This window comes from Sciurus carolinensis, chromosome 7, assembly GCF_902686445.1.
Source record: "Sciurus carolinensis chromosome 7, mSciCar1.2, whole genome shotgun sequence".
Classification (NCBI taxonomy): domain Eukaryota; kingdom Metazoa; phylum Chordata; class Mammalia; order Rodentia; family Sciuridae; genus Sciurus; species Sciurus carolinensis.
Genome location: NC_062219.1, coordinates 46,757,127 through 46,782,939, shown reverse-complemented (window position 1 = coordinate 46,782,939; position 25,813 = coordinate 46,757,127). Strand labels below are relative to the sequence as shown.

The window sequence follows — 25,813 nt, the reverse complement described above, 5'->3', positions numbered from 1 at the left end:
GTGTAATCAGCATCCTTTATATTTATACAGAGGAAGTGTAGATCTTTAAAAAAAGGAAAGTCTTTCCCACCATCCGGCCACTAATAAGTAGCAAGGTTGAAAATTAAATATAGGAAATATTGCTTTCATCCCCTTTAGATACTGGGTCTGTAATTAAAACTATCTGAAATTTATTTCTCTACGGTATTTCTTTTTTAAAATCTGTGTATTTGGATCCTTAAATAATTATTTGAAAATGGTGATTTATTTCAATTGTACAAATAGGAGACCAAGGATGTGGCATATTGTCAAGAGTTCTTGGTGTATTTTCCCTAGTAGAGTTTCCTAAAGAGGTCAGTTTCCATAAATAAACTTTACTTTCATCTCCTTTTTCATTTAGTACTCACAAGGTCACATCATTTCATTAGATGCACATTTTACATTAGTTTTCTATGAAGTTAGGAATGTTCTCTATTGCCCCTTAGGAAGCAGACCATCATGTTACAAAAAGAAATGGGGGGAAAGGAAACAGAATTAAAAGTGAGAAATAGAAATGCTGATGTTAGTGACATTGCCTGCACTCAATTCACAAATGTATGAATGCTTAATGAAATAGGTACATTGAATATGCAACATTGCAACATTTAATCTGAATTGAATGTGCATGAGAGAGAGAGAGAGAGAGAGTGTGTGTGTGTGTGTAAGAGAGATTAAGAGAGAGAGAAATTCCTAGCTAAAATAATGTTAGAGTTTTTGGCCCTGCCTCCCTAATGATCTGGTGTAGAAATAACTACACGAGATGATCCAACATTCCACACCATCCAGAAATTATCAGAACTCCTGAAACATAGGGGAGATGCTTGCTGAGGACATTTTCTGGAAAATGGCAGCATGTTGGCATCACTACAGCACCGAATGTTACGGGCAGGCCATCATCTTGGAGAGTTGCTGTTGACTCTCCCAGAAAGTCACAAGGGAGTCAGGACCTTGCATTTGTCAAGAAGCCAGCCAGTGCAGGAGTGAAGGCTACCCAGAGAGATTTTCAAGTTATTTGGACAGTATTTGGGAGGTGGTGGGATATGGTATCTCAGAGACCGGCACTTCAGAATTCTTTTGGTTCTGGTAGACATTTGCATGTACTGCTGAGAAAAAAACATTTTCAATGGACTTCCATTAAAAAATTATCAAATTAAAATGATTTATTTCTCCCTAATCTTAAACTTAAGGTGTTCTTTTGCACTTTGGCACATTTGTGATTTAAAAAAAAAAAATCACAATTCAATTTTTTTAAAAATAAAATCTACGTAATTCAAGATCTAGATCAAAACTTAACCTTATGTTCTTAATTCACCAATTTGCAGACAAAAGAAAAATTGTGCCAAAAAAGACAGAGACAAAATTTATCATGTTCTTCCTCTTTCCTTTGTAAAACAAAATTATTAATCATGAAGACATCTATCCCCCTTGCCACTCACCCTCAGAGTTTCTGTATTCTGAGATCATTCCTAACTGTCCTGTCATTATGAGGAAGGTTCAAGTTCTTATCAAAAAAAGATAAGAACTTTCTGACTAGAGGTCACCCATCAACCCTCTCAGAACCACTGCACTCATCCATTAATGTTTGTCTAGAGATGGTCAGACATGCAAAAGTGACTATCTTGCATTCTCAGCTTCAAGATTTTCTAAATGGTTTTCATGATTTTCTAAATCTCTTGAGAAAGTGTGAAGATAGGAAATATAAAAAGAAAAGCACTGCTTGATTCTTGGTTTTATTTCTTGAGCTTTCAGTCTTATTAAGGAAGTCAATGCCTGTATCAATATGTTGGAGTTTTGACCCTATGTTTTCTTCTAGCAGTTGTAGTGTTTCTAGGTCTTTGATGCACTTTGAGTTTTGTGCGAGGTAAGAAACAGGGATCTAATTTCATTTTTTGTACATACGGATATCCAGTTTTTCCGGCATTAAAGTATTTGTTTATATACTTTTCATATTTGTGGTTTTATTTTTATAAGTATAAAAATATTTATATTTTTATAAAACAAAAGTATAAACATATACTTTTTATATTTATTTTTATAGTATTTGTTTAAAATTCTATAATATTTGTTTAAAAAGTTATCTTTTCCTCAACATATGTTTCTAGCACCTTTGTCAAGGATCAGATGACTGTATTTATGTGGATTAGTCCCTGTGTCTTCCACTCCATTGGTCCTCATGTCTGTTTCCATGCCAATACAATTCTGTTCTTGTTACCATAGCTCTGTAGTATAATTTGAGATCAGGTATTATGATGCCACAAGCATCACTCTTATTGCTCCGTATTGTATTGGCTATTCTAAGTGTTTTATTCTTCCATATGAACTTAACGACTGTTTTTTCTAGTTCTGTGAAGAATTTCATTGATATTTTGATGGGGAAATAAAGCTAAGAATCATTAATCCAAATAATTTAATTTGGCTTCAAATTAAAAAGTTTCTGCATAGCAAAGAAAACAATTAAGCCTACAGAATAGGAGAAAATCTTTCCCAGCTCTTCCAACAGGGGATTAATATCAAAAGTATATAAAAAAATAAAAGAACTTAATACCCCAATCAAAAAAATGGACAAATGCACTAAGCAGACATTTCTCAAAAAAAAAAAAAAAAAAAAAGAAAAGAAGAAAGAAAGAAAGAAATACAAATATATGAAAAAATGTTGAAAATTCTTGGTGATCAGAGAAATGTAAATCAAAACTACATTGAAATTTTCTCCCAATTAGAATGGCAATCATCAAGAATATGAAAGATAATAGTTGTTGTCAAGAACATGGGCAAAAAGGTAAACTTACACATTGTGGAACTGCAAATTGATACAACCACTTTAGAAAGTGGTACGGATATTTCTCAAAAGATGAGAATAGAACTCCTATGACTCAGTTATCCCACTTGTTGGTATTTATCCAAAAGAATTAAAATCAGCATACTATAGTGATATGTGCATACCAATGTTTAAGCACAATTTGTAGTCTCCAAGTTATGAAACCAGTCTAGGTGACCATAAACAGAAAAATGGATAAATAAAATGTGATCTACATATACAATGGAGTTTTACTCAGCCATAAGGAAAAATGAAATTGCCGTTTGCTGGTAAATGGATCGAACTGATAACATCATGCTAAGTAAAATAAGACTGACTCAGAAATTAACAGCTGAAATTTTTCTCTCAAATGCAAAAATTAGAAAGAGAGGGAAAAAAAGAATTTTAATAATGTTGGGGAGGATCTCATGAAAATGGAAGGAAAACTGATGTGTAGAGAAAGGACATCTACTGGAAGGGAAGCAGGAGGGCACAGGAAGGACTGGAAAATGAAATCCACCAAATTAGGCTATGTCCATGTACAAATTGCCAGTATGGGTCCCACTTATATAATCAAAATGCACTAATTAAGATAATAATAATGACAATAGAAGGGAGGTCCATAGAGTAGAGCAATTAAGTCAGGGAGAGGGAGAGAGGGAGAGAGGGAGAGAAAGGGAAGGTACTGGGGAAAGAGATTGAGCATCACATGTATGTATGAATATGACATAATGAATGTATGATATGTAATTATAATATACCAATATAATTTTTTAAAAGTATCGCCTGAAAGTCATGAGGATTGGACCAAAAGATCCCTGTCTGCAGTCCTTCTCCCCAGACTTTGAGTGGGATAGGTGACTTAATGACTAATGTTCTCTCCAAGGACAATACCTAAGCAGCACTACTGTAGGGATGAGGTAGCCCTGATGCACTTCTATACTTGGCTGGTGACATATGACTTAACATCACATATGTCTGGGTCTCTATGTTCTCAGCAGTAAAATGAGAAGTTAGAGCATCATTATCTCCAAAGTTCTTTCAGATTTCATTTGTTTAAACTAGAAAAAGAACTTTACATCCCTCCCCTTGACTTTAGGCTGAACTGCATTAAGGTAACTTGAAGAGTTGTCCAAAAAAAGGGTGGTCCTTCAATTTCTTCAACCTTATTGCATTTTTGTAAGGTCACAAATAGGCAATAAATCATCAGAAACATGTTCAATGGAAAAAATCCTATTAAACTATTGGCCTTGAATTTTATCATCTTAATATTTAGTGTTGTTCCATATTTTCATAGTTTTATATACAAAGTACCAGATCATAAAAATATTTTATATAGTAAATTTTAAAAACCTCCTACATAACAACTTGATTTTTAAAGAACTAGTGAGGTCGTTACTATACTTATTTGATTTTAAGATACTACTGAACAAAATATTCTTAACCAATCTTTACAAATGTGCACACATATATAGTCACATGACTATAGTCATATATACACACATGAACATATAATGGTGTAAAAGAAAAGTAGCAATTATAAAAACTTAGTCAATAATCAATTCTCAGCATATCACTATAAATATCAATGTGAATCCTCCTTAGCAATGAATCAATCAGATTAACTGATGCCTAAAATTTAGCGGGCATTTAGTATTGGTTAAAGCATGAAGAGATTTGGATAAAGAACCATTTAGAGTTTATGAACCAACATCAAACAAGTTTGGAATAAACTGACTTATATTTTACTTCTCTCCTGTTGTGGCAAAGCCCTCCCATGGTTTAAAGGACATTTCTAAACAAGGTTTTGAGCTTTGTTTGTTCATTTCTTTCTTTTTTAAAGAAAACACCAAACTGTTAAACCAGAAAACCATGCTGATAATATCTAAAATAAGTAAAATATTATGAAATTAGTAAACTGTAACATACACCTTTTACATGGAAACTTTTAGCAGCAAATTACTTTCCCCAGGAATTCTTTCCATCAGAAATTAGTATGGATAACTTACTGCTTCTAAATGCCAGAATCAATGAATATTGTCAAATATGTTGTTAATTTATACAGGAGAATGCTCTAAACATATGAAAAATCTTTCTGACTTATTCTACATCATAAAATTATGCAGCAATACTATTTAAAGAAAGAAACCATAACTATGGTGATGTGTTGTTTGTTTGTTGGATTTTTTTTGGTACCAGGGTTTGAACCCAGGGGTGCTTAACCACTGAGCTCTTTTTTATTTTTTATTTTGAGACAGGGTTTTTTTAATCTTTATTTATTTATTTATTTATTTATTTATTTTTATTTAGCTTTCACTAAATTGCTTAGGGACTCACTAAGTTGCTGAAGCTTTGAACTTGTGATCCTCCTGCCTCAGTTTCCTGAGCTGCTGTGGCTAATTTTAAGTTCTTACTTAATAAATATTCTTAACTAATCTTTACAAATTTGCACACTATATAACCCTGTATTTATGCAAACATGCACATAAATGTAGAATAGTGAAAATACCATGCAGCAATTATAAAAATGCAGTCATCTATTTTCAGTGTATTGATATAAGATTTACATAAAGATTTAAATTAAAAATCTACCTTCTGGAGTTCAAACCAAAATCTGATGAGGCTAACATCAGATGGAGCCTTCCAATCTAATTGCAAACTAGTGTTCCCTGGGTCCAAGGCATAAGGTTTCCCTGGTGTGTCAAACATTTTGACAGTGACAGGATAACTTTCAGCACACCACATTTCCTCAGAATGGCAGACCAGAACCTTTTGGTTGAAAAAAAAAAAAGCAGTTGCTTAGCCTTTTCAGAATTTTGTGTTAGAAAATGGCAACAAAAAGTGCCCCATATGCTCTGTACCTTTAACACATATAGTTGTCCACCAGACAGTGTAGTAACAAGGAGAGCGAGTCTGGCATCTGGAAATTCACTTCGTCTTAGAGGAGTCTCGGGAATTATGGCCAGATGTGAGATTGCCAGCTGATAGCGGACTGACTCTTCAGGTCCATTTGGCTTGTGAGATTCTCTCCAGGACACAAGGAGGCTGGTATCTGACAGCACGGTTGTGTTAATGAGCCAAACTGCCTCTGGTACTGAAATAAATAGCAATGAAGGATAAGGGATGTTGCAAGAGCATGGAAAGGTGCAAAGAATTGAGGAAGTCTTGGTTGAGGAACAATCATATCATGGGAGCAGAATGAAAAACAGGTGTCCAGAAGGAAAGTCAGCCAATTACACAATGGTAAGTTAGCAGGCTGCCTGAAAGTCTCCTGCCTCTTTCTCCTAATGACCACATCTTTCCCTGACTCCAGCTCAAAGATACAACCCTTCATGAATTACCCAATTTGGATGAGTTTTGTGAATATCATCAGAATATCTGGAAGAAATAATCATCACCTCTTAGAACAACTTTTTGGATTATAGACTTTTTGTCTTTAAGGTAGAGATGTTACATGACTTTAAATCTAGTGGGCTCAGGGCAAAACACGTAGAGAAAAAAAGCTTGGTCTATGAGTACATGGGAAGAGAGTGACACTGTGTGGTGAAACTGAAGAATGAGTCTCTTTGCAGAACACTATTGATTTTGGTTTCACCTCCTAATTGCTTTCCATTTTGATGGGTTATCATCATCTTCGGTGGTTAAAATAAGGGTCAAGACATCAAAAATATTTTTCTACAAATTAATTTTACTTATTAAACTTAAAAAGGCTCACATAATAATTATGGCTTAGCATTCAGATAAAGAAAAACAAAAACATACACATCACATATATCACAAAATGCCACTCTAGAAACCCACACCAAGTTCACAACTCACCTATAGGAACCCACACTGACCTCCACTTTTAGTTTTTCCTGAAATCTCTTTTCCCAGAGGTAAATGTTCCAAAGGATCTGAATAATAATTCCTTATTGCTGTATGTATCAAATATGTTGAAAATGGTTGTAAACCTTCAATAAGAGCTATACTTTCCTGAGACTCCTGAAATTGATTTAAAAATCAACATCTGATTCCTATATTTTAAATAAACAAGTAGAAATTATTTACTCAAAGAGAAAAAGATTGATTTATTTTTAAATTCTGGATTGTTCATTATTATGCCCAGCCTACAAAGACTTGAGTTAACATCTCCACAAATAAATGCCAAGTGATTGACATTTTGTGAAACAATTCATTACACATAGGAAGCTATTTCATAAGTATTACATTAGAAATTCAACAAGAGGAATACAAGTAATACAGTAAAATATGAAACAATATTATCTAATCATTCTTAGAAATAAAGTTTAAGAGGGTAAAAAGAAATCCCTTAGACCAATGATTCTCAATTTTCATTGTGCTTTGGAATCATCTAAGAAATTTTAAGAAAATACTCTATTTGTGTTTCACTCACAGATATTCTGATTGGATTGTCTGGGATGAAGCCAAGACTGAGAACTCATCTTAATCAAAGGGAAGACAATAAGGCTAGCTCTAATAACAGAAATGTCCAAAGCCCAATTTTGGTCAGCCAAATGATTCAACTTCTTTTTGAAACAACTTTTAGAAATGTGTAAAGAAAGATTAAAATACAAAACAAAGAAAGTAACAAAAAATTGTATGTACTTCATGGCAAAGCAGATAGTTTTGAATGTTCAATAAATGATGATCACTTTGGCCTCTAACAGGTTAAATCAAGCCAAGCACAAGGCAACATATTGGGTATGTATAATGTTGTCACAATAACTACTGAAACTCTAATGCCAATGATGGAATAAATAATGCCTATCCATTCATTCACTCAAGAAATATCTACTGAATGCCTACATAGTGCCAGCTCTCATGCAACTGCCAGTGATACAGTGGTAATTTAAAAACAGAAATAATCCCTGCATAGCAGTGCATTTCACAATATGTAGGAAATAATAGACATAAATATAATATACAAGTTTATATTAGGTAAGTGATATGGAAAATAGGTACATGGCAATCAATGTTCTTTCTGTCCAATTTATTTCTTACTCCTCAATCTTCAATCTGCTGTATAGACCACAAAATCAAGTGTCTGTCACTCTCTGGGGATGAATAATCAGGGAGGGAGCAAACCCTGTTATTTCAGGACGCTCAGGAAACGGTTATCGTGAGTATTCATCAACTGGCCAGAACTAATATACTTCCTAGTAACCTAACTTCTTCCCAGACAAGAACACTAGAGTTTTGATGAATCATCAGCTATAAGATGTTGCAAAGTCAGAATATATGGGAAATACTTCACTATAGCTGATAGTTTTAAATCAAAAAAGGCATCTTGTGAAAAGCCCCAAACCACCAGCTCCAACCTTACCAGCATTTTATACATCAGGTCAGACCTATTTTTCTTGCCATCAACTTCTGTATAGTAAACCAGGTATGTTGGTGTAGGGCTGGTGATGCCATACCAAGTAAGATTTGTCTTGGCTAGAGGTAGTCTGATTGTCAGACTGGTGTTAGTGGCATTGAGTATAGTTGGTTCTGAAATATCTGAAGCTAGAGACAGAAATTCTTTATCTAAAATAAAAAGAAAACAAAAATGAAATGCATGTAGAAGAGGACCAGTAGATATATTTAATATTAAGCGTAATATCAAAGGTTAGAAAGAAATTTGTAGAACATACATAACTTATGTTAGAAAGAATAAGAATGAAAATGCTTTGGAAATAATGTTCTCTTTGAAGAAACAAACAAAAAAAAAAGGCTGCATCTCAATCCTGTGTATGGAAGACAAGGCTAGATTCTACCCAATATCATTCTCCTCTTCTTTAAACTCACCCATCTGAAATTATTTAAGGTGGCATTCCCAGAGGGAAAACTCAATTTCTGAGTCTCAGTAGCAGCCTGGGTAAGCCCGTGACACAGTCTAACCCATCAGATGTAAGATGGGTGTCTGCTCTGTGGGCTGTCCAGAACAGCAGTTATCTCAATGATAATAAAGAATAAGTGCGCTATTACACACCCCTGCCCTTCACTTTCTCCCTGACCAGGATGCAGACATGATACCTAGAGAGGCAGCAGCTATCTTGTGAGAACTGACTAAAAGTCATGCTAAATAAATTTGCAGCAAGACAGAAGTCCAGGTACTTGGCTGCCTGGACACCACATACAACCAAGCACGCTACACCCTGCATAACTCTGGGAAGTACCATTCACACAGACTACAGGGGGAGCGGGAGTGATATGATCTTGACCAGTTCAGTGGCACAACTCCATTGCAAACTCAGTAGAAGCCTCTAAAATCATGTTTCCATAACTTGCAGTGGAATGCAACTTCTTATTCAGTCACTTTAAGGATAATATAAAACACAACCTAAAAATACAGTGTGATCATATAAAAAGAATAAAAATGCAAATAACTCCCAATATGATTTTATATAAAGAGTTAGTCAACTGTTTGACTCATGGATCCATGGCACTTTGTAATCTGACTCCTGGCCACTGCTTTACCCTATAACTGACTACGCAAAGTCATTCTTCACTCCAATCACATTATAAATAGTATGATCACTGCTGGACTCCCACCCAGAGAGTCCTTCACACGGGCTGTCTCCTCAGTTTGGAATGAACTTTTCCACCTGGGAATCCTTACTTTGGGCTCAATTCATCATCTCTCCTGGAAGCCTATCTGTGCCCTAATTCAGGCGAGAGCCTCCCCCTTCTGTTCCCACCACACTCCTTATCTTTTTCCACCATAGAACTAGCCACTTTTGGTTTGTTTTGCTTTTCCTTTTGGTGTTTTATTTCTTGACCACTAGAATGTGATGTTTCTTGGACTAAAACTGTGTGTAATTTATCTTTGTTCCCCCAGGTTCCCAGGATGGTGCTTGGGATATTTTAGGTACTTAATACATGCTGTTAATGTCTATGAATTTGTGTTATCAAAATTAAAAATGCATCCTTTGCATTCAACAAGAAAATTGGGGGGAGGGGATGTTTAAGTGCCAATAACTTGATCGAGCCTGCTCCTTTACTTCCTAACTTTTTGACCTTGGGAAGTTTCTGCGGCTATTCTGTAAATGGGTAATTATCTATTCCACAGATACTTATATATTGCTCTATTCCTGAACATTGTGAGGATTTTTAATAAATGTTAGTTTATTATCTTCATTATAAGCTATTAAAAACCAGAGGAACTAATGCTAACCTAATCTGGGGATTCCAAATATGACTTCCAAAATGCAGAAAAGAGTGTGTAAAGTTAGAACTACATCAAAATTTTCCAGGAATAGGGTATGTGCAAGAAATCTGTGAACTTAACTTTGAGGACAATTGGAAGGTATGGGGATTCGAAGAGAGATAACTTTATAAAAGTTACAAAATGGTTCATTATCAAATTCAACTAATATTTATACAATAGCATTTATTCATTTGTGCTGATATCTGGTCTAAACTGGAAATGGGATACTCATGTTAGTCACCAGAGTAATAATCTGTTTCAAAGGTGATTGGTATTTTTGCCATTTAAAAATTTTTATTTTAAAATATGGTGGTATATACTGAAGTGTTGTAAATGTCATTCAGGACCAGAAAACGAGTTATTCCCATACGTTTTCTTCTTTTTTAATCCAATACATTTTGAAGATATGAAATGCCTCAGGCTCAAACAGAGCAAAGGAACTGGTAATTGCTTAAAATTTCCAGCAGATGGAGATAAAGTACCTTAATAATGTACCAGGAACGTAGCAAAATAAAGTTGATGCTTTTTTTCAAAGAAAATAATAGAGCATTATATCAATCATATTTTAACGAGACGTAGTAATAAAAATTCATGCTACATTTAGGACTGTTTAAGGATGTGTTTGTGTGTGTGTGTGTGTGTGTGTGTGTGTGTGTGTGTGTGTGGTGTGTTATTCAACTTCAAACAGATATCACATGTACTTTTTAAAATAGACTTTATTATTTGGTGCAGAGATTTCCCAGTATATGTCCCCACACATGCACAACCTCTCCCATTACAGATACCATGGATAAGCAGTAGTTTTACTGCCCTAAAAATCCTCTGTACTGTCTAGCTATCTGTTCCTCTCCCAACCCTTGGCAACCACTGATCTTATTATTGTTGCTATAGTTTTTACTTTTCCAGACTGTCATACAGTTGTAATCATACAGTATGCAACTTTTCCAGACTGGTTTCTTTCATTTATATGTATACAGCTTTTCTTCATGTCTTTTATAACTTCATAACTCATTTCTTTTTAGCTCTAAATATTTTACCTTAAGGTCTGTGATCCACTCTGAGTTCATTTTTGTGAAAGGTGTAAGGTTTGGGTCCACAGTTATCTTTTTTGCTTGTAGAAATCCAGTTGCCCTAGCAGTTTAAGACATTTCTGCATTGTCTTGCTTCTGCCCCTTGTCAAAGATCACTTGATTGTATTTATGTGTGTCTATTTTCTGGGTTCTCTATTCTGTTCTTTTCATCTATTTGTCTATTCTTGCACCAATACCACACTGTCTTGATTACTATAGCTTTATAGAAAGACTTAAAGTTAACTAGTGTCAGTCTTTCAACTATGTTCTTCCCCTTCAATATTGTTGACTAGTCTCGGTCTTTTACCACCTCATATAAATACTATAATCGGTTTATCAATATCCACAAAATAAATTGACGGACTTTTAATGGGATTGCATTAAAACTATGGATCAAATTGGGAGATGTGACATCTTGACAATATTGAGTCTTCTCATCCATGAACAGGGAATATCTTTACATTTATTTAGTACTCCTTTGATTACTTTTATCAGAGTTTTACAGATTTCTTCATGTATCTCTTATACATATTTTGTTAGATTTGTACCCAAATATTTCATTTTGGGGTATGTTAATATAAATAGTATTGTCTTTTATTTCAAATTTCACAAGTTTGCTGCTGAGGAAAGCAACTGACTTTTGTGTATTCATCTTATGTTCTGCAAACTTTATAAAATCACATCTTAATTTCTGGAGCTTCTTTGTCAATTCTTTCAGATTTTCTGCATAAGTGACCCTGTCAGTATTATCCTTTCCTCCCCAGTCAGTTTGTTTTCATTTCATTTCCTTATTGTATTGCACGCTGGGGTTGAAAAGAAGTGGTAAGAGGGGACATCCTTGTCTTGTTCCAGATCTTAGTGGAAAAGCTTCTAGTTTCCCATATTAAGTACAAAGTTAGTTGCAGGTTTTCATAGATAGATGGATGGATAGATAGATATTCTTCAAGTGAAGAAAGTTTCCTCTCAATTCTTAGTTTACTAAAAAATTTTAATCATGAATGGGCATTGGATTTTGCCATAGGCTCTTTCTATCATTATTAATGTGATTACGTGACATTTCTTTTTAAGCCTGTTGACGTGTTAGATTGCATTAATTGATTTTCAAATGTTGGACTTGCATATATGGGACAAATCTCATTTGACTGTGTGATAGGATTGTTTTATATATCATTAGATTCAATTTACTAATACTTTGTTGAGGATTTTTCATTAACGTTCAAGAGAGATATTTACCTGAAGTTTTCTGGTTTTAGTGTGAGGATAATGCTGACTTTATATAATAACTCATCTATAACATATGTGAAAGGATTCTCCACTTCTGTCTTTTGAAATTAGTGGGGAATGGTATAACTTCTTTCTTAAATGTTTGGTAGAATTCACTATTGAAACTATCTGGAGCCAATGCTTCTGTTTTAGGTTATTATTGATTCAATTTCTTTAAAAGAATAAGCCTATTCAAATTGTCTATTTCTTTCCGTGTGAGTTTTGTTTTTAAAGGAATCAGTCCATTTCATTTAAGTTATCAAATTTGTGGGCATGGTAGTGCACAGTATTCCTTGATTATTCTTTTTTTTTTTAAAATATTTTTACTTATAGATGGACCCAATATCTTTATTTTATTTATTTATTTTTATGTGGTGCTGAGAATTGAACCCAGTACCTCAAGGGTGCAAGGGAAGCACTCCACTGTGAGTCCCAGCCCCAGCCCCAGCACCAGACCCAGCATCCCCTTGTTATCTTTTTAGCATTCATGGGCTCTGTGATCCTCTCCTTTATTTCTGATATTAGTAATTTGGGTCCTCTCTTTTTCTTAGCCTGGCTAGAGGTTTATCAATGTATTTAACTTTCTGAAAAATCAACTTTTGATTTACTGGATTTCTTGTATTGATTTCTTATTTTCTGCTTTACTTCTTTTCATTTTGTTTCTTTTTATTTATTTTGGATTAAATTTTCTCTTCTTTTCCTAGTTCCTTAAGTTGGAAAGTTATTCTTTTTTTTTAATCTCTTTTCTTCTCTAATATAGGCATTTGATCCCACAAATTTTCCTCTAAGCACTACTTTTTCCTGATTCTCACAAATTTTGTGTAAGTTGTTTGAAAATATTTATGCATTCCCTTGAGATTCATTCCCTGGATTTTATGCTATTTAGAAATGCGTTTTTTAATCTCCAACATTTTGAGATTTTTACACTATCACTCTGTTAATGATTTCTAGTTTAACTCCATTATAGTCTGAGAAAAGACATTGTATGATTTCCGTTCTTTTAAATTTGTCAAGGAATGTTTTATTGCCCAGCATATGTTTGATCTTGGTGAATGTTGTATATGAGTTTGAGAAGAATGTAAACTCTGCTGTTGTTGAATGTAGTCAATAAATGTCCATTATATCCAATTAATTGATGGTGGTGCTGTATTTAAATCTATACTTGTTGATTTTCTTCCTGAATCCATTCATTTCTAATAGATGGAAATTGATGTCTGTGACTGTAGTATTAGATCATCTATCTTACCTTGTGATTCTGTCAGTTTTTGTCTCATAGATTTTTGATGCTGTTATTAGATACATAAACATTAAGGATTGTTTTCTTCTTAGGGAACTGACCTATTCATCACTCATCATTCAAAAGTGTAAGGATAGTAGAATGAATCAAACATTATTATCCTATGTAAAGCTTGAAGTATTTTTTGTCAAATATAAGAGTAACCACTGTCAGATATAAGAGTAAAACTATATGACCAGTGGGATTCTACAACATGTATAGTCAGAAAAATGAGAAATTATACTGCATTATATATGATGCATCAAAGTGCATTCTACTGTCATGTTTAACTAATTAAAACAAATTAAAAAATTTTAAAGTATGCTGTTTAATCTTCATGTCTTTATCCAGTTTCTGTAGTGTGTGCATATGTGTGTATGTGTTGATTTCTAATTTCATTCCATTGTGATCAGATAAGACACAGGGTATCATATCTGTTTCTTTCTTTTTTTTTTTTTGTATTTGTTGAGAGTTGTTTTGTAACTTCAAATATGGTCTATTTTGGAGAAAGTTCATGAGCAAGCTGAAAAGAAAGTATTTGGTTGTTGGATTAGATGTTCTGTAGATATCTGTTAAACCCAATTGATTTACAATTTTTTTTTTAGGTCTGAGAGTCTTTAGTGAGTTTATGTCTGGAAGACCTATCTATTGATGAGAGAAGTGTGCTGAAATCACCCAGTACTATTATTGTACTGGAGTCTATCTGAGTCTTTAATTCAAATAGTGTATGTTTTATGTAATCAGGTGTACCAAAGTTTGGGGCATAATATTTACTATCTTTATATCTTTTTGTTAGATTGCTATCTCTACCAGTATGAAGTGATCTTTTTCTCTTCTAATTCATTTTGGCTTGAAGTAGGCTTTGTCAGACATGAGAGTAACTACTCCTGCTTTGTTTTGGGCTCCATTCACATGATATATCATTTTCCATCTTTTCACTTTCAGTCTGTGGTTCTCTTTGCCTATAAGATGAGTGTTGTAAACACCATATAGTTAGGCATTTTTTTAAAAATCCATTCTTCCATCCTGTCTTTTAATTGGACAGGTGAGACTATTTATCTTCAAGGTTATTATAGAGAACTATTTATTAGTTTTGCCATTTTGACTTACTTCTTATGTTTAAATTGGTCCTGTTTCTCATTGCCTGACTACTCTTCAAATGAGATTTGACCATTTGAGGGTTCTGGGTTTGGTTTTTTGTTATTGTTTTTCCTTCTGTGTGAAGTATGTCTTTATATATTTTCTGTAGTGCTGGCTTAGTAGTCATGCATTCTTTTAGTTTCTGCTTATCTTGGAAGGTTTTTATTTCATTTCTGATTTTGAAAAACAGTTTTGCTGGATGTAACAATTTGGGGTTCTTTGGGGGTTTGGTTAATTTGAGTGTGTGATGATGTGTATTGTCTCCAGACTGAGTTTATTTCAGCAGTAGAGTCTCTACTCTGTGAACTTGTGGTGCCTCTGTGGATTCCCAGCACCTCATGGTAAAGGGAAACACAAACAATAGCAACAACCAAAGCAATCAATATACATCATTGAAATAAATGTCCGGTGCCTATATGATATCTACAACATTAATTACCACAAAAATAGAAATGATGAGGTCAGCAATTGCCGATAGCAAAAATAATAAATAGCTGTGAACTAAATCTGGCATTAAAGTAAACAATAGGTGTCAACTATGTGATGCACAATACTAATAAGTGTATCCACATGAATAGTAGGGGTGGGAGTTACATAAACCAAATATTTCTCAAAGATGGTAAAAATACTGTTCATTAAAAGAAAAGAAAAATATTACAGGAAGGTAAAAGAAAGTTTAGAATGTTCAAAATGTGAACAGAGAGAATACAGAAGAGATGTAGCAAGTGATTGATAGAAATTAGAAGGAGGAGAAATAGAATAAAGTAAACAGAAAGAAACAGAAAATAAGAGAATTTGACTATTAGTAGAAGAACAGAGAAAAACAACTAAAAACAAAACAAAAATAAACAAGCAAACAAAAAACCATAACCCTCAAAAGACAAAAAAAACTATCCTTTTTAAAAATGCTAAAAATGAGAAAAAATAAATATGTATAGGCGTATAAATCCACAAACCAAAGTGCAGCAAAACACACACCCCATGTTCCTGGATAGGCAGAATTAATATCGTCAAAATGGCTATACTACCTAAAGTGCTATACAGATTCAATGCAATTCCAATTAAAATCCCAATGATGTACCTTGCAGAAATAGAGCAAGCAATTATGAAATTCATCTGGAAGAATAAAAAACCTAGAATAGCTAAAGCAATCCTCAGTAGCAAGAGCGAAGCAGGGGGTATTGCAATACCAGATCTTCAACTCTACTACAAAGCAATAGTAACAAAAACGGCATGGTATTGGTACCAAAATAGACAGGTAGATCAATGGTACAGAATAGAGGACATGGACACAAACCCAAATAAATACAATTTTCTCATACTAGACAAAGGTTCCAAAAATATGCAATGGAGAAAAGATAGCCTCTTCAACAAATGGTGCTGGGAAAACTGGAAAACCATATGCAATAGAATGAAATTAAACCCCTATCTCTCACCCTACACAAAACTCAACTCAAAATGGATCAAGGACCTTGGAATCAGACCAGAGACCCTGCATCTTATAGAAGAAAAAGTAGGTACAAATCTTCAACTTGTTGGCTTAGGATCAGACTTCCTTAACAGGACTCCCATAGCACAAGAAATAAAAGCAAGAATCAACAACTGGGATAGATTCAAACTAAAAAGCTTTCTCTCAGCAAAGGAAACTATCAGAAATGTGAAGAGAGAGCCTACAGAGTGGGAGAATATTTTTGCCAACCATACCTCAGATAGAGTGCTAATTTCCAGAATCTATAAAGAACTCAAAAAACTCTACACGAAGAATACAAATAATCCAATCAACAAATGGGCTAAGGAAATGAACAGACACTTCACAGAAGAAGATGTACAAGTAATCAACAGATATATGAAAAAATGTTCAATATCCCTAGTAATTAGGGAAATGCAAATCAAAACTACCCTAAGATTTCATCTCACCCCAATTAGAATGGCGATTATCAAGAATACAAGCAACAATAGGTGTTGGCGAGGATGTGGTGAAAAAGGAACACTCATACATTGCTGGTGGGGTTGCAAATTAGTGCAGCCACTCTGAAAAGCAGTGTGGAGATTCCTCAGAAAGCTTGGAATGGAAACACCATTTGACCCAGCTATCCCACTCCTTGGTCTATACCCAAAGGACTTAAAATCAGCATACTACAGAGATACAACCACATCAATGTTCATTGCTGCTCAATTCACCATAGCCAGATTGTGGAACCAACCTAGATGCCCTTCAGTTGATGAATGGATAAAGAAACTGTGGCATATTTATACAATGGAATATTACTCCGCAATGAAGAATGATAAAATTATGGCATTTGTAGGCAAATGGTCGAAATTGGAGAATATCATGCTAAGTGAGATAAGCCAATCTCAAAAAACTAAAGGACGAATGATCTCGCTGATAAGCGGATGAGGACATATAATGGGGGTGGGAGGGGTTAGCATTAGGTTTAGGGTTAGGTTTAGAGTTAGGCTAAGGAGAGCGGTAAGAATGAAGGAAAGAAGGACTGTATAAAGGGAAAAGGGTGGGAGGGGTGGGGGGGAAGGGAAAAAAATAAACATCATTACCCTATGTAAACGTAAAAAAAAAAAACAAAAAAAAACCTCATTCCAGTTGTTGCTATCTACTGGATGAAAAAAAAAAAAAAAAAAACACACACACACACACACACACACAAGAAAAGAAGAAAAAAGATTCTAATGAAAAATGAAAGAAATGTCTCCACTGAGGTAATCATAATTATCAACAAGGATGAATGGTCACTACTTATGCCCAATTGTCCTTCTTTCCATTTCTTCTTGGGTTATACACCAAGGAGGGGAAGGCACAAGGGCTAGGAAATATTAATCCCTTCCTCTCTTTGTGTTGCTCACACAGTTGCCAGTTGAAGGAACCTAAAAAAGAAACTGGTTGAAATGGCTTTCAGTTTCCCTTCTCACCAGTATAAGGTAGGATGGACTGGGAAGTACTATTGATTGGAGTTTTGTTCAAACAGACCAGATCAATGGACTTCTAGGGCGGGACAGGTAAGTTTCCAGAAGGGAGCTCTGGTGGAGAGGGCTTAACTCTACTTAGGCCTTAGGGACTTTGTTGGGTGATATCTGTTCTGGAGAGATTAGATCAACACACCCTTAAGGCAAGGAAGATGAAGGTCTCTGCTCAGAGTCTGGATATCAGGAGCCTCCCAGGAATTCTACTCACAGGGCAGGGGAGACAACCCTCCAGAGATCTCACACACCCTGCTGCCCTTGAATACAACTTTCTCAGGCTTAGACCAGGAGTGTATTCACAATGACTTCTCAGTTTCCAGATCCTCTTCAGCTGTCACATGAGCCGCAGACTCAAAGGGAAAGCAGGTTGTACTCCCCTCCATTTTTCTGCCCTGAATTCCTACCCCCATCCCAGGTACAATCACTGTGCCTCTTTTAATCATGCTCTGCTAGGTACACCCTAGGCCCCATCATAGGAGCTTCCCAGGACATCATGTTTGCTATGATCTCCCAGGTTTCTGCAGCAGCAAGCTGCAGTGTGGCCTCCTCAAGACAGCTCCTGCCTCAGCTCCCACCTGCCAGTTGAGAAGCATAGAGAACTTTACAAACATCAGTTCACCATGCAGCCTCTGGCTCAGCTAAGTTCAGACTGCTTTTCGAATCTACATGTTTTTCTGTACTAGATTTGTCCATTGTGTTTCTCTCTGTTTGTACTGTCCCTCCCCTTTGGGGTGAACCAGCACTGCTGCTGCGGCCACAATGGGCTTATCCCCAATGTACGCTTTCTTGTTCTTCATGTAATGCACCTGAGTTTGTGAGTCTCTAAGAGAGTCCGTCTGATATAGAATTTCAGTGAATTCCCTCTTTCACCCACATTGATGAGAAACAACACTCCCTTTGCTTGAATTCAAGCCACAGAGCAACTGGAAGTGCAGCCTTCCTCTAATCTGCCATCTTGAACATCTGTTTTTGGAAGTTTCTATCCAGAGGTCTTCAAGCTCAGAATTTCTTTCCTCAGTGCCATGTCCAGTCTATTAATAAACCCTTCAAAGGCATTCTTTGCTTCTGTTACAGCATTTTTTATCTCTGGTATTTATTTTTGTTTTCTTCTTAGAATTTCCATCTTTTTGTTTACAATGATCATCTGCTCTTGCAAACTGAATAGCATTTTAATTACAGCTGTTTAAATTCACAGTATGATAATGTCAACATCCCTGCCATCTGAGTTTCATTCTGACTTGACTGTATCTTCAATCTGTATTTTATGCCTTTTAGTATGCCTTTTTAATAAAATATATTTTTTAGTTGTGGGTGGACACAATAGCTCTATTGTATTTTTATGTGGTGCTGAGGATGGAACCCAGGGCCTCACGCATGCTAGGCAAGCATGCTAACACTGAGCCACAACCCCAGCCCCCCAGTATGCCTTTTAATTTTTTTTCTTGATAGTCAGACTTGATGTACTGTGTAAAAGAAATTACTGTAAATAGACATTTAGTAATGTGGTGATGAGGGAAGAGAGAAAGTTTTCCATAGTCCTAGATTAGGTTTCAGACTTTTATTGATTTTGTGCCTCTGTACTGTGGGCTTCACAAGTTCTTCTCAGTACACACTCTTAGATGAAACTTCATGTCCAGAGTGAGCTAGAATTAGCTATTTCTATTTTCTAAGGTAAATTACATTCTGATAAAACCCAGACTGTTAGACTGTGGCTAAATAGTTTCTCTAGATAGCTGAGCTTATTAAGAAGAATAGAATACTCTGGTGTATTTTAAAACAGTTTCTTTTCCCTTCCTCCTGCCGGAAACACAAGGAGATGTGCTAAGACCACGACCATGAGAACCAGGTCAAGTTCCTAGAGATAAAACTCAGAATAAGTGTGGGAGCTCCCCCAACTAAATGCCCCTGGAGTTTTTAACTCTCAGAGTAGCCCATGAAGTCTCTAGCAATTCATCAGTTTTAGTTCAGCATTCCCTACCCTTGGCACTAGTTCCCACAAAAGTTTTGCTTGTGGATTTTTGCTCCAGTAAATTGCAATTCTCTATATTCACCATGTTTCTTTTCAGTTGGGGAGGCTGTGACTTCATTTTTCTTATGGATCTAAGAGAGTTGAGTCTTCCATTTGCTCAACCTTTTACTTACTTTTAGGGAAGAGTGGTACCTTTCAAGCTTATTAAATGCTGTGCCAGAAACCATAAGTCACATAAACTTTTTAAATCTCTTAATGTTCTCATAGAAAAAAGTGAATTGTTTTACAAAAATATGAACTAAGCCTATTTTTTAATCCTTACATTTTTCAACTTACGTATTTTAAAACAATATATTTAAGCAAAGGAAGGTTATTTCATTCATTTTTGTCCCTCTCTAGGAGACAATTATGCTTAATTGAAAATGACATCTGAATCTTAATGGCAAAGAGAGCCTGATAAAAGACTCAAAATGCTTCAGATTTGAATGTCACCACTGAAATGATGCAATAGTGTTTTTGTTTTTGTTTGTTGGTTTTCAGATTTTTAAAGTTTACTTTTATTCCCAGTAAAAAATAATCAGTTCTCCTTTAATATGATACATGCATTCCTATAAATAATTCCATTATTAAATAATGCCATAAATTCAAAGAGCTCAGGGTAAAAGTAGGATTAGGGGACCAACACTAAAAGAATGCATCAGTGACACTTGAAAAAAGATAAAAGTCTGGGGTTACAGCTCAATGGTAGAGCACTAGCCTAGCATGCATGAGGCCCTGGATTTAATTCCCAGAATAGCAGAAAAGGGGGAGGGGGAAAGAGAGAGAGAGAGAGAGAGAGAGAGAGAGAGAGAGAGAGAGAGAGAGAGAGAGAGAGAGAGAGAAGAGCACTTTAGCATAAACACCTCAATACATAATGCATACTAAGCACACTACAACAAATACAGCACTTTACCTTGAAAAAGAACTGGGACTTTATGAAATGCTTTTTCACACCACTGGGAAGCCAAAAATATTAAAGGAGTAAAAAGACTGAAAGAAGAGAAATTACAGGACTGAGAAGAGAAAAAACAGACAGTAACAAGGCAGGTCAAAGATTCCCCATGTCTAAAGGTGGCTACTGCAACCCAAGTTGTGCATACACAGAGGTAATTTGTAGCCAGGGCAAATTTTAGGACTGATAGGTTTTGGAACAGGTTGAGACTATAACAAAGTGACTAGAAGGACAGCCTCATAGAAGGAGACAAGCTGACTTTCTTACCTGGAAAAGGCTGCATAACTGGACTGTAAGCCAAGATATGCTTACTCCTTTGGGCCTCCACCTGGGAGAGAATGACCCCCGTTCTTTTCTTTGCTTGATAAATCTGGGTGTTTTCTTTTTCTGTGACAATCCAATATATAAATTCCCCATCCACAGTTAAGCTATCAAGTGTCTTTCCTGCTGAATAAAAACACAAAGAACATAAAGAACAAATTATGCATCTTTAGTTTTCTACTCTAAACTTTTCCCATAAATGCTGTTTTGAGTCTATTTCTCACTATTAAAAAAATACTTTTATCTTATACCACTTGGCTAACTGATGTATTCTCTCATTTTAGCTCCACATAAAGTCAATAAATAAGATAATTACTATTATTACCAGTTTCATTTTGTGAAAATGTATACTGAGGCTTGAAGGACTTATATAATCTAATCAGGGCCACAATTAATTAAGGGCAGAGCCAGGATTTAAAAACACCGATGCTACCCCAAGTCAAACAATACCCATCCATAACAGCAATAAGTGATAGGCACAAGGCTCAGTACTTTACTCAATGTTTTTTTATCAATAGTTTGGCATGAATGCATGGCAAACATATTCAACAATTTTTTTTTTTTTTTTTTTTTTGCGGTACCAGGGATCTAACTCAGGGCCTTGTGCTTGTGAGGCAAGCACTCTACCAGCTGAGCTATCTCCCCAGCACCCATATTCAACAAATTTGCTGACAATACATGATTATTACCATCACCAGCAGGTTCATTTATAACCTTGAAATTCAAAAGTGTCACAACAGAATCAGGAAATGGATTGAAATGTAATAGAAACAAACAAAAAATCCTAAATTCAAGTTTAAAATAAATTCTATAAATTAATAAGTGAAAGAGATGTGGTTTACTAGTAGTTTATGTGGGAAAAAAAAAACTGTTAGATTTTCAAATGGCAGGCAACACAAAGACTTAATGCTACTTTTATTTTCAGCAAGAAGACCTGGGAAGTCAGACTCCCCCTACACTGACCAGAACACATTGAGAGGACAACATGTAATTATGGGATGACATTTAATTAACTGGATTGAAACAACAGGAAGGTGGCTAAGGCAAAGAAAGTCCTAGAAGCCACATCACTGAAGAGTAGTTATAGAAACTTAAATTTTTCTTCTAAAGAAAATGCTTAGAATGGGCTATGACAATATCTCTACATAGTTAAGGGCTATCAAGTGAAAAGTGATTGATTTTTTTTTATAAATTTAAAGGTCAAATTCAAGACCAATGAAGAAACAGAGGGAAGATTTTAGCTAAATATGAGTAAAAAAAATCTAATTTTAGAATTATCCAAAAATAGGCAGATGTCCTTATTAAGTAGTGATTCTTTTTTATAAACTGGTGTTCAATAAAGGTTATTTTTGTGGAAGGACTTTCTTCCAACAACATGACAGTCAAATGATCTCTAAAGGCATTCTAATTTTCTAATTTTAGGACTATGTATTTCAATTGTGAATTTATGAAAGATTGTTTATCTATATGATAAGGGCTCACTGGATAATCCTTGTGTATTCAATGTTTAGAGAAAAGAGTCTTCTGACACTTTTAAGAAAGACATTCTTAAGACTAGCACTGTGTTGTAATAGGGAAGACAGATGTTGCAATACAACAAAGATAGGTGGGAATTTATAGCCAATTAGAGTGAGGGGGGTTAGTGGGTAGAAAATTACTGAGGAGACATAAAGGGTAAGGGGATTCATGATACACTAGCTTAACAGGATTCTTGCAGAACATGGGTCAAGGCCTAAACATCAAGAGTGGGGATGAAGAACTTGATCAGATATCAAAGGTAGGGGTTTCTCTAAACTGATTCGGTAGGATTTTTGTTAAAGTTGGACTTGGTAAACTATGGACATGTAAGGTTGAGGTAAAGGGATAGGGGAAAAAGGGGCTCAAAAGAATGTAACTGAAATTTGATCAACAAAAGGGGTCTGTCACAAAAAGTAGAAACAAGTAATTTTCCTAAGAGGAGAAATTCAAAACATCATCTCTACTTTTAAGCCTACTGAGAGTATATAGAATTGTTTCTGACAGGCTCTTAGAGACATGTCTATAAAACCAAATGTACAATAACATCCTCCACCACACACATACATGTTTTCAATGTCAAAACTTAACTTTACATTCCAGCATTACCAAGAGAACTTTTCAGTAATGATGAAAATGTTTTATGCATCCATTGTCCAATATAGTGGCCATTAACCATTTTTAGCTTTTGAGTACTTGAAATGTGGGTAGTAGAACTAGGGAATAAATGCTTAATTTGTTTAATTTTAATTCATTTAAATTTAAATCACCACACATCAGCTGTGATTTCTATATTGGACAATGAAGAGAAGACTGTTAAGAGTCTATGGGCCTCAGAGCATATATTTTTTTTCCTGATGGAGTTACTCCTAATTAGGAGACTTTCAAATCATTTTAGACTTTCAACATTTCCTCTGTAAGTTTGTGAATTTCACCAGATAGATGCCACATATTGACCAACTCATGCTTAAAGTGGAATCAAAGTGGAAATAAATAGGGTGCTGGTAAGATCATGATTATCATAGTTAGGCTCTGTTTTGATTCCTCTATTAACTGTGACTCTGGAACTTCCTTCCTCAATCTAAGTTTTCTCATCTGTCAAATCAAGATACCAGTTCCCACCTCACCTAAGAATTAGATTAAATGGGGTATGCATTTAGTAGCATGCTTAGAGTATATAGTTAAGTTCATTAAATTTTGACTCTACTGTTAATTTCAAATCCTTTTAAAACACTAATTTAGAAAATTATGTGAACACCTACATACAATTGGTCTGTAAAAAAGTTGATTTGAATTCTACGACACTTGGCATGATCCAAAGCAAATACCATAAGCGTATTCTTTTAAGTGTATGTGGAATGCAAGCCCTTCTTAATGGGACAGGAGAGGTTGCTGTTACTGATGAAGATCTATATGCACACATCAGCATATTACCAAGCATGGCAGGCACCATGACAACTCTCCAACACTGACATCCTTCCAGATCCATGGCCCAGATCTCTTGCCCTTTAGCAAAGTATATCCGTGGCTTCTCTAGTTCAGAGGTATCAATCGTCATTGCTCCACTTAACTCAAATTCAGTCACATTACACGGACATTGACTTCTTCCATTTTGTTTGTTTGTGGCTGTGGGTTGCAGAATGCGGTGCAAGGTGTGATTGATAATACTGTAGTAGAACATCTGACAGCCCAAATCGGAAACTTCTGTCCAATACAAGCGACTACAGGGGGAAAAAAAAGTCCCTCCAACTTAATGAGTAAAGTATATCATTTCAAATATTAGTTTCTAATAAAGATCAACCATTTGTATAATTGGAGCAAGCAAGTCCAAGAGTCCAATAATGTTATGAGCTGGAGGAAGACATAAGAAGTCTAACTCATACCATTTTCCAATGATTATTTCAGTAAGTGTATTTACAACTAAAGTCTTGGAGTACAATTAACTTAGGTGCTTGTAGTCCAAATGACTTACATGCCATTAATGGCTGTAAATTTTCTAATATTTCATTATACCCATCTCCATTTTTTTCTTCATTTGTTTCTGTTCTTCATACTAGTATCCTGGTGAACAATCCGGTTTCAAAATAGCCTAACCTTATTTTTTTTTATTAAAAATATGTCTTTCCAGTCTGGGAAATTGCTGTTCAGTTGCTGAATAGAGACTTTAAAATTCATTTGATGAAGACATTATTTAAACCAAAATGGCTGAGCCCAGGATAGCTTTGACTGTACAAGACCTGCTATCCACATGTTCCTGCTCATCTGTCATTGTTTCTGTCCTCTTTTTGTCCTTACTAACTTATGATTCTATCAAATTCATTAGTACAAAACTCTGCTATTGGTTTCCTCTTGGTAATTAGCTGAACTTTGGGTTAGTCAAATTTTCTGTATGGATTAAAATTACATATTTGTGGTTGTGGACTCATATGCAGAATTACTTACTCTAAGTTTCATATAGTGAACCAAGAATGCTAAGCATCTTGTTTTCTAACATTAAGCCAAAAAATATTACATTAAATATATCCACATAGATTTCATCACAACAGAAAGATAGGCCTTACATACCTTAAAAGAGGAGATACAGAAAAAGAAATTATTGTTGAATTCCTTTTGCAAATCTCCAGCTCCCTGGGATATTTCACCTTGTGTTCAAGATCAACATCAAATATTTGGATTCCATTTTGTGATTCTTTCAGCACAAAGTAGAGATGTCTTGAAATCCAGTCAGTTGTAATAACTGTGATATCAGAAACCAGTACATCTCGGAAAAGCTAAAAATTAGGTAGAGAACACAGCCAAAAAGATATTATTAATTTTTTAATTTGAAAACTTTTCTGTAATTATCCATATCACTTATTTGCTGCACTTCTCCTTTGCAATCCAAAGCCTCAATAGTTCTGGATTGCGTAGCACTGTAACATGAACCATCTTCTTACACTGTATATTTTTCCTAGGTAATTTCAACTACCTTGGCTTCAACTACTATCCACAGACCAATGCTAAAAACCCATATCTTTAGTCAAGATTCCTTGAATCACCGATTCAAATATCAGACTAACCACTGAACATCTCTACATGAATGACCCCAGAAAACAATTTATTGTCCCACCCCAAAATCTTTTCTCTTGCATTTTATATATTTATGGATTTCCAACATTCACCTGAGAAGTCAGGTCAGACAAATGAGGTTCCCTTTCACTTTTTTCTCACAATTCTATACACAGTGAACTAATCTTACTTTAAATATCTCCCAGTGTGTCTTTGCCCTTCTCACTTCACTGCCTGGCT

At 35.1% G+C, this 25,813-nt stretch overlaps 1 protein-coding gene across 5 annotated transcripts in view; it reads right to left on the bottom strand.

The window, feature by feature from the left end:
* The window catches only part of Ros1 (ROS proto-oncogene 1, receptor tyrosine kinase), a 133,673-nt gene that overhangs the window by 36,700 nt on the left and 71,160 nt on the right, over positions 1-25,813 (bottom strand). For 3 of the 5 annotated variants that reach the window (XM_047558202.1, XM_047558199.1, XM_047558201.1), the window contains 7 exons: positions 25,091-25,296; positions 23,960-24,246; positions 20,957-21,136; positions 8,139-8,341; positions 6,652-6,796; positions 5,674-5,906; positions 5,405-5,581 (listed from right to left, as the gene is read on the bottom strand). In XM_047558202.1, coding sequence (XP_047414158.1) covers positions 5,405-5,581; positions 5,674-5,906; positions 6,652-6,796; positions 8,139-8,341; positions 20,957-21,136; positions 23,960-24,246; positions 25,091-25,296 — 1,431 coding nt within the window. The remainder of the gene's footprint in view (positions 1-5,404; positions 5,582-5,673; positions 5,907-6,651; positions 6,797-8,138; positions 8,342-20,956; positions 21,137-23,959; positions 24,247-25,090; positions 25,297-25,813) is intronic. The other 2 variants (XM_047558200.1, XM_047558203.1) reach the window with 2 other exon arrangements.